We start from the raw sequence: 8,447 nt of genomic DNA, 5'->3' as shown, positions 1-8,447 counted from the left end.
ACACACACACACACACACACACACACTCCTGAGTCTTGGTCCTTATAAATCATCGTATCTTTATATCTTCCATAGCCACTGTTATAATATTGGTGAAACACACCTTGAATTTGCTACTTGAGGAAGATCATGCTTTAATGAATAACTTAAAGTAATTCTCATTATTGCGACAACAGATTTTTCATTGAGGAGCATACACTTTTGAATGCATGGTATTTTATTTAAATGCACATATATACAATGACAACAAAGGGAAACTCTGCAGAGTTGAGCACAGTGGCTGCATGCATTGGGAGGACTGGTGGAATCTAATTTTACAAGATGAAATATGGGTTGAAAAATAGGCAAAGACCGGAGAGCAAGTTTCATTTCCCATCACCACATAGAAGGGTCTTCCAGCCTGTCAAACAGAAGAAGCAAAGCATGTAACAGAAGTTTCTCAACTTCGTGGGAGGCTTGCAAGAGTGAGACATTCAGTTCTGAACTGAAAGATGATCAGAACCTGTTGAAAATGCTCCTGTTGGCATTCTAAATAGGACGCCATGTATAATATCAGAGAGGGACACAGTGGCATAATGTGCGAAGACCCAGCTGAGTAGCTCTCACTCGTGTTAACAGGAATCTCAGGCAAATCTCAGAGGGAGTATTTAAAAGGCTCTGTATTTATCGAAGAAGCCGAAGAACTCTGCAATATTTCTGAAGATCAAACCTACAGGAATCACACAAAACTGTAACAAGAAAGTTATTTTTCCTCAACTCTGAATATGCTTCCTTTGTTTTCCTGCAAGGCTTTTTATGTAGTAAGATGCTATTTATGAGACTATAAAGAACCCTTTTTAATAAAATAGCATTCACAGGCAACTTCAGAGCTGTCAAGTTTTGTCTCTAACTGCACATGATTGAGGCTGTTGATAAGGGTGCAATTAATTCTCTTTCAGGCACCGACTGTGTGACTTTGGGCCACAAAACCAAGAGCAGCAGCAAGACTCTAAGTAGGTCTGGATGGTTCTTTTTCTCACTCTAAGTAGATATAGCTTACCCTAAACTTTTTACCTTTGCAAACATCATATACATGTCAATGAAACATTAAAAAGCATTTATTGCTTAATATTTAATAACAACCCCTATGAATTTTCTACCTGCTTCCCTTGCATTTGCTGTTTAAGTCTGGGCTGGTATCTCCAGGAGCAAGAGTATTGGAGTTTTATTCTAGTCCCAATTGTTTCCTTCAGAGAAAACAAACCTAACAACTCTAGACTTGTGCCTTCACCCTGGTTGGCCATTTCACAAGAGAACAGAGGGAGGGTGGGAGGGATGGCGAATGGCACAGCCCGTCATCCGCTTAGTCTCTAGGGAGAACGCCAATGAAGAGTGACACTCCAGTTACACTCACTGAGCAAGTGTTCTAGTGACCTCTTCTGGAGAACTTGGTTCTTGATGTTGTAGAGCTCCAGGTTTAGGGCGGACATGCTACCCCAGAAATGGGTGAACCATACGTGTGTGATTTTACTGGGGGTAGATGCAAGAGGCATCAGACGGAAGAGCCAGTTATGAAAACAGAGGACTAGGCTTCTTTTCAGCAGCACTCCTCATCCAGGTGGCCCCAGAGGATCCTAGCCCAATGTTGGACACTTAGATATTGGTGGGCGCCTCTTCCCAAGACAGCTCCACACTCCGAGAAAACCCCAAGGTTACAGACAAGCCTCTAAGAATAATATGTTGTTCAACACTCATTCGTTGAATGCAATAAATTACGATGTGACATCAGTTGAACTAAAATATGTCAAAAAGTAAACAGAAGCACGGCTTGATTTATCTACAGCTTCACATAAAAACAGGAAGTCTAGACTGAGACCCATGAGGGACATTTCCTAGAATGTCTAGACACTCCACATAGTATATAAAAACCAAAGATTACCCCTGCCAAAGATGGACGGTTGGTCATTTCAATGTAGAGGTGAGGACTCACTCTATGTTCTCCCAACTCTAACCCAGGTAGAAATTCTCTATAAAGTAATTTCTGAGGTAAAAGTCACCTATATTTAAAATTTTCACAGGAGCATCAAATAATTTGGGCTGGAAAATACTACCCCACAGAAGTTTAGAGATTTGCAAATGAGTACATGAAAGAAAGGTCCTCTCTACCCTGTCCCCCATCCCCATTTCTGCCCAAATCCCACCTGGTCTGGAAGACATTCCAACACCTCCTCCCCAGGCAGCCCTCTCTGATTTCCCTCCCCTGGGCAACAATGTCCCCACACAAGCCTTTTCATACCTAGTTCTGGGAACGTTTTCTGTGCTTTCTCTCATCAAGAGGTCTGAAATCAGTGTCTCAGGGCTAGATCGTTTTCCGTATCTAAAAAAAAAAAGGAAGAAAAAGTCCTTTAAAGCAAGTTTGGAGGAGCTATAAAAACCTTTAGAAAAAAAGAAGATTTGGAGTATTAAATCTAAAAGTTATTTTAAGTTGATCATCTGCTAACAAGTAATCTAGGTGTATGAAGCATCAATTATACAGAAACATCATAAATATGATTTCAAATTATTTATATATATCTTAAACTTTGCTTAAATACTTAAAAAATTTAGCAGATTATTTAAACCCAACCAAAATTCCTAGTCAAATTCTTGCCTTTTTATACTATCTCAAGCAATACATATTTAGATATACTTTTATAACTAGATGATAGGAAATAAATTAAAATACATTGAAGTTGGGCTGGCCCCGTGGCTTAGTGGTTAAGTGTGCACGCTCCACTGCTGGCGGCCCAGGTTCGGATCCTGGGTGCGCACCGACGCACGGCTTCTCTGGCCATGCTGAGGCTGCGTCCCACATACAGCAACTAGAAGGATGTGCAGCTATGACATACAACTATCTACTGGGGCTTTGGGGGGAAAAAATAAATAAAAATTAAAAAAATTAAAAAAAAATACATTGAAGTATAATTTTAAATGTATCCATAATTAGTTAATTGGCTATAGTTCTGATGATACACAGCAGTTTAAATCTTAACAAAGAGACCAGATGATATTTGGTCAGAAACAGCCCTAGGAAAAAAAAATCAACAGACTGAAGTTCTAGAACCACCTGTGTCTTTGAATCTCAGTTTTCTCATTTGTAAAAGTAAAATTGTAACTCCTGATTTAAATTGGAGTCTTTGTGAATATTCACTGTGAATTGCAATACTTTGAAAGTGACAAAGCGATGCACAAATTCACGTTACTGCTGTTGAAATGCACCCATTTTTACAGCTACCAACAGATCCTGGGTCCTCTATTTTCCATATTTATTTGGGGTGCCAAAAGCTAAAAGCCTTCTCTCATGCTGTGAGATCTGCCCGGTAAATATAAACAAATCCTATTGGTCCATAGAAATGTGCTTGGTCTTTTTTTCCATAGCAGGATCTGGATAGGACAATACATGAATGAGAGGGTATGCTTTCCTCCAGGATGGTACATGCTACTTGCTCCAGGTGAGTGAGTACACTGATGTCTGTCTGTCTGTCTGTCTCTTTCTCTTTCTCTCTCTCTCTCTGCTAAAGGGTCTGACAAATCTATACCAAGTTGTGTTTTGTGAAGACGCTATTTTTCCCTTTCTCAGAAAAGGCATTGGACACCAGCAGCCGCTTTGTTCACAAATGAAGAATCAGCCTGGCATGGATTGATTAGCTAATAGATAAAACAGCAGAACAAAGCTGACAGAGGGTAGACTCCATCTGCCTATCAAGCACAGTGAAATTTAAATTTTTAAGAAAGGTTTCCTATTATTGCTCCTTTGCTGGGACTCAAAGGAAGCAAAAACAAAGCAAACTCCCCCGCCCCCATCGTTTGTAAGATTTCCTCAAAGATTTTCTGGAGTTGTGATACCAGACTGTAGGCTGCTGCTTAGACCTATTTATTCTGTCCATCCATCGATTTTACTAATCTTAAAACTCTTGGGCAATCTTAACACATTTATTTTCATCATGCTCCAGTGAGTGAAAGAACTGGTAAATATTTTCTCCAGTTTACCAGTAAAGAACCTAAATGTATAATAGCAGGATATGCACAGTCATAAAGCACTGTTCACTAGTCTTCCTTCTCTAATTAGTTCTAGATTATCCTTCTCTATAATGCCTTAACTTTCAAAGATAGAGTCTCTGGGGAGCTTGTAAAACCACTGTAAAGCCCAGCGCCCACCCTCAGAGGTTCTAATTTAACTGGTCAGGGGTGCAGCCCAGCATCAGTATATTTTAAAAGCTCCCCAGGTGATTCCAATGTGCAACCAGGATGGAGAACACACTAATCTAGGGCTGGGTTGCTCAACCTTGGCACTACTGATATTTGGGGCTGGAAAATTCTTTGCTGTAGGCAGCTGTCCTAGGTGTTGTAGGATGTTTAGCAGCATCCCTGGCCTCTACCTACTAGATGTCAGCACTCAACCCTCATCGTGACAACCAAAAATGTCTCCAGACATTGCCAAATGTCTTGGGAAGCATCAAGTCAGCCCCAGGTGAGCAGCACTGCTCTAGGGACTGTGTAAGCAAATTGTGGTAGATCCATGCTCTAGAAAAAATGATGCAGCTTTTGGAAGCAATGAACCAGGAGTATATATCTTAAAAACAGGGGTTGAGTATAAAAAGGGAGGAAAAAGAATATCAGATTACCATTTCTGCCAAATTAAAACATACGTTCACAAGTGACACTGTAATTTTAAAAAATACAAACACGTGCGTGTGATTGGGTGTGTGTGGTGGGAAGGCAATGAGAGTACAGAATGGAGATGATGCGGGCAGATGATAAGCCTCTGATGGTTTCTAAGAAGGAACTTGCATGAAGATGAGACAGGAAACTGCTTCAGGACCAACTCATTCCCACCTGACCTGAATCTCTTCCTGGGAAATGCAAGTCCCTTTCCCTTATTTTTTCCTCATCAAAGATGTTGGAGATCACACTAACTGCTGATGGTGGTGACAATATCTAAGGAAAACCAGTAGGAAGGTTCCAATTTCATCCCCCAAAATAAGCTTTCATGAAATGTTCTTAATTTCATGCTCTGTAAAATGGGGATAATTATACTCATTTCAAAGCTTTGAGGTAAAGACTGAACAAAATAATGCCCAGGAAAAACATTTTGAAATGTTAAAGCTTTATACACTGGTAAAGCTTTATAGCAATCATCTTTGCAGAAATAAGTTCTACTTTGTGTTATAACTGACAAACTAAATAACCAACAAAGGTTTTCCTAGAAAAAATATCTTTTCTATTTGTACAAGTTCTTTTCTCTGGTTTATATGATAGCATAAGCAAGAATCTGAAGCAGTTTACTTTCTGAGAAGTCTACTATGATATAAAACATTATTGCTTTTTGTTAATTAAAATGAACAGACTTCAAGGATCACAAACCAATACTATTTAATTCTGGCATTTTCATATATTTCTGATTCTGTATAAACTGGGACTTTTTCAAAAGCTTTTAAGGATGTTACACCCCTTTTTGATAAAACAGAAAAAATAAAATTTTATTTAAGAAATATAAATTCTCCCCACTTTGGATCCTTTTCAACTATTCTCTGACTTGTAAACAGTAAAAAATATGGTAAAAACAAAAACTACACTTTACAAAACATAATTTAAACATGTTAACACTAATGCTTTTAAAGGGCTCATCCTTTTTAGATAATAAGGTCACTGTATCTCAGTAATTAAAATAAGATATTGAGTGATTTGGAACTAAGATGAATCAATTTTCGAAATAAAATTTATATGCTGTAATATTTGTAAAATAGTTTGGATTTGATTTTTTGCTTAATATTTAATGTTGAGAGTGAAAATGTGCCATTTTATTTTAGCTTTCTTGGGGTTCAGAATAAAGTTTACAATTTCTTGGATTCCATGTAATTCCTGAATTCATCCTAGAGTGACTAGACCAATGTAAGTTTCTACTTAATAAAGCACCAAGTGGGCACTTTCTTTTCAGAATTCACCTGCTGTAAAACGAGAAAAGTCTCTGCATTTTAGATCAACTGTTTTATGCTAAATTTCTGTTTATTGGGGCCAGAATTTTCAAGTAAGGGTCTGAGACTGCAAAAAACGCTGTACGGAAGAAAAGAAAATAGCTCTATTTGTCTTTCCCTAAGTACTGTCATTCAATTGCTCTGGGCAGGATGGAAAATCTGGCAATGTCTTCACCAACGCAGCTGTTTCCTGGTTGTTTTGGTTGCTGTTTTTCCTAGACATCCTGCTCACCCTTCTTCCTACACCACTTCCCTGGCGCACTCCTGACCCCTGGGTGCTTCTCCACCCAGGTTTCCAGACAGGTCCCCACCTGCTCTAAAAACAAAAAGACAAGGGAGTGGGTGGGAGGAGACGGCCAGCCACACAGCCTAGGGAACCTGAATCCAGGGGTCACGATTTTGTGACTGTAGTTGCAGAGGGAAAGTACCCAGTGACGGGCGCAAACATTTACTAAGAGCTGGGTATGTATGTGCCTGATACGGTCCTGCCCTGTGATACAACGAAGAAAAATAAATGGTCCCTGTCCTCTACGATCCCCAGGATCTCCGGGTGCGCTGGCAGGGTGCTCCTAGTCAGTCCCGCCGAACCCACCCACCTCTGCCTGGTGATAAGGTTGATGTAGTGTCGCAGCGCCGAGTAGTATCTGGCCAGGTCCTCCGCTGGCGCGTCCTCTCCCGGGTTGTCCGGCTTGGAGGGGTACGCGTCGGCCAGCGCGCCCAGACACACGAGCAGGCACAGGGCGAGGGTCAGTCCGGACAGCCCCAATCGCTTTCTACCCAGCATCTGCGGACACAGCAGGCGCAGCAGAGCGGACTTGGGGATTCAGAGGACACACGCCCTTCCCCTTGCTACCACCCACGACCCTCAATCCACGCTCGACCCAGTCCCGCAGAGGAAAGCGGAGCGTGGCGAGCACCACTCTGCCTACTAAAGGCAAGATCTGCCCTGGGCCGGCCGCTCTGCTCCGCCGGAAAACTGCACAACTTTGGTCCAAGTTGCAGCGGCGGAGAGTCGCCTGGCGAGAGGCAAGGTTGGGGGTGGGGGGTGGACGTGGGGGTTGGCGCCAGTTTAGACACTTGACAAACAGAATGAGAAGTTCCTTCCGTTGGGCTGAGAAATTATCACTTTCCTACCCTCTTTCCCAAACCCCTGTCAGAGGAGAAAAGTTTCTTCTCTCATACTTTTGGTCTGTCCGGCTGCAGGAGCTCGGCAGTGACGGCTAAGATTACTTCGAGGTGCCAATTTGGGGGAGAGGGGAGAGAAGTGCTCCCCGGGCCAGTCAGTTTCAGTTCGGATGCCAAGGATCCCGGGAGGTGGCAGGGCGCGGGGCTTCCAAGCTCCGGGGATTCCTCATTCAGGGGGCGCTGCCTGGGAAACCTCGCTCCAGGCGGTGACCTCGGAGGAAACTGTCAGCTGCCCTGGGCTGGGGGTCGTGTTCCCCCTCTATATCAGCCAAAAGATAACCTAGAAGGACTGCCCAGCCGGGAGGGTCCGGGAGAACGGCAGATGTACAATCAGAGGGGACCAGAAGGAGGGAGTAGAATTTAGCCGCCCAGAGGGGCTGGCGCGCGTCAGAGCGCTGAGAGGGCAGAGCGGCGCGCAGGGGTTGGGAGCGGCACGCGACCCCACCTCCCCCCCACAGCCCCGATAGCGCCCTAGGACTCCACAGGGGTTAGACGGCGCCCCGGGCACGTGCACCGGCGTTCCCCCCTTCGCTCCCGCCAGGCGGAGCGGATCGTGGCACTCACGGTGGCGGGCTGGCGGGCGGGCGTGGCTGGGCGGCGAGTGCTCTGCGGTCCGGCGCGCCTCTCCGAGGGGTGAAAGCCGGAGGATGGGTTGTCGAGAGCGGGTCGCAACAGGGCTTTTATGGCGCTCCCTCACCGCAGCAGGAGGGGGGCCTTGGGCAGTCACGCTCGGGTGACGCCTACCCCGCCGCTTCCCGCCCCCGAGTGGTGGCGGACTCGGGGAGGGGGCTGGAGCTGCTGCCGTACGAGTGTCGGCTCCGGGAACCGCCCACACCCGGACTCTCCCACCCCAAGCCCTGCGCCGGGACTGGGGGCTTGGCACAGTGCGAGCAAGGCAGCGCGCTCCGAGGGCGCTGGACAACGCCAAAGGCAAGTCCCTGCCCTCCGGCGGCGCCCCAAATCGGCTTTCTTTCTCGCCCCGTCTAGTCCTGCCAGAGATAGGAGCAGCCCAGATCATCTTTGTCGCCTGTCAGCGGGACCACCAACCCACTGGGCGCCAGGGTAGGGAGTACCTGAATCCTCTACTTGGTGGAGCATCTCCGGGACCCGAGCGGCAAGGACTCCGGCCACAACTCCTGCGCGCTTTCGGGGAAAGACAACTTGGTGCACAGATTTTCCTGTGCTTAAAGTAGGTCCGAGGCGCCAGCCAGTAGTCCTGAGCTAGAGGGTCCCAAACGCCCCCCTCCTCCCAGGGGCTGAGAATGGGCT

At 45.1% G+C, this 8,447-nt stretch overlaps 1 protein-coding gene across 1 annotated transcript; it reads right to left on the bottom strand.

The window, feature by feature from the left end:
* Nucleotides 1-202: 202 nt before the first annotated feature.
* On the bottom strand, nt 203-7,875 carry NPY (neuropeptide Y). The gene is made up of 4 exons (XM_058568846.1): nt 7,743-7,875; nt 6,590-6,777; nt 2,276-2,356; nt 203-400 (listed from the first exon to the last, which is right to left on the bottom strand). The coding sequence occupies exons 2-4, from the start codon at nt 6,775-6,777 to the stop codon at nt 376-378; spliced, it is 294 nt and encodes a 97-aa protein (XP_058424829.1). The 5' UTR covers nt 7,743-7,875; the 3' UTR covers nt 203-375.
* Between the last annotated feature and the right edge of the window lie 572 nt (nt 7,876-8,447).

The sequence above is a fragment of the Diceros bicornis genome, chromosome 3, assembly GCF_020826845.1.
Source record: "Diceros bicornis minor isolate mBicDic1 chromosome 3, mDicBic1.mat.cur, whole genome shotgun sequence".
Lineage (NCBI taxonomy): Eukaryota > Metazoa > Chordata > Mammalia > Perissodactyla > Rhinocerotidae > Diceros > Diceros bicornis.
This window is presented reverse-complemented; position numbering and strand designations above follow the sequence as displayed.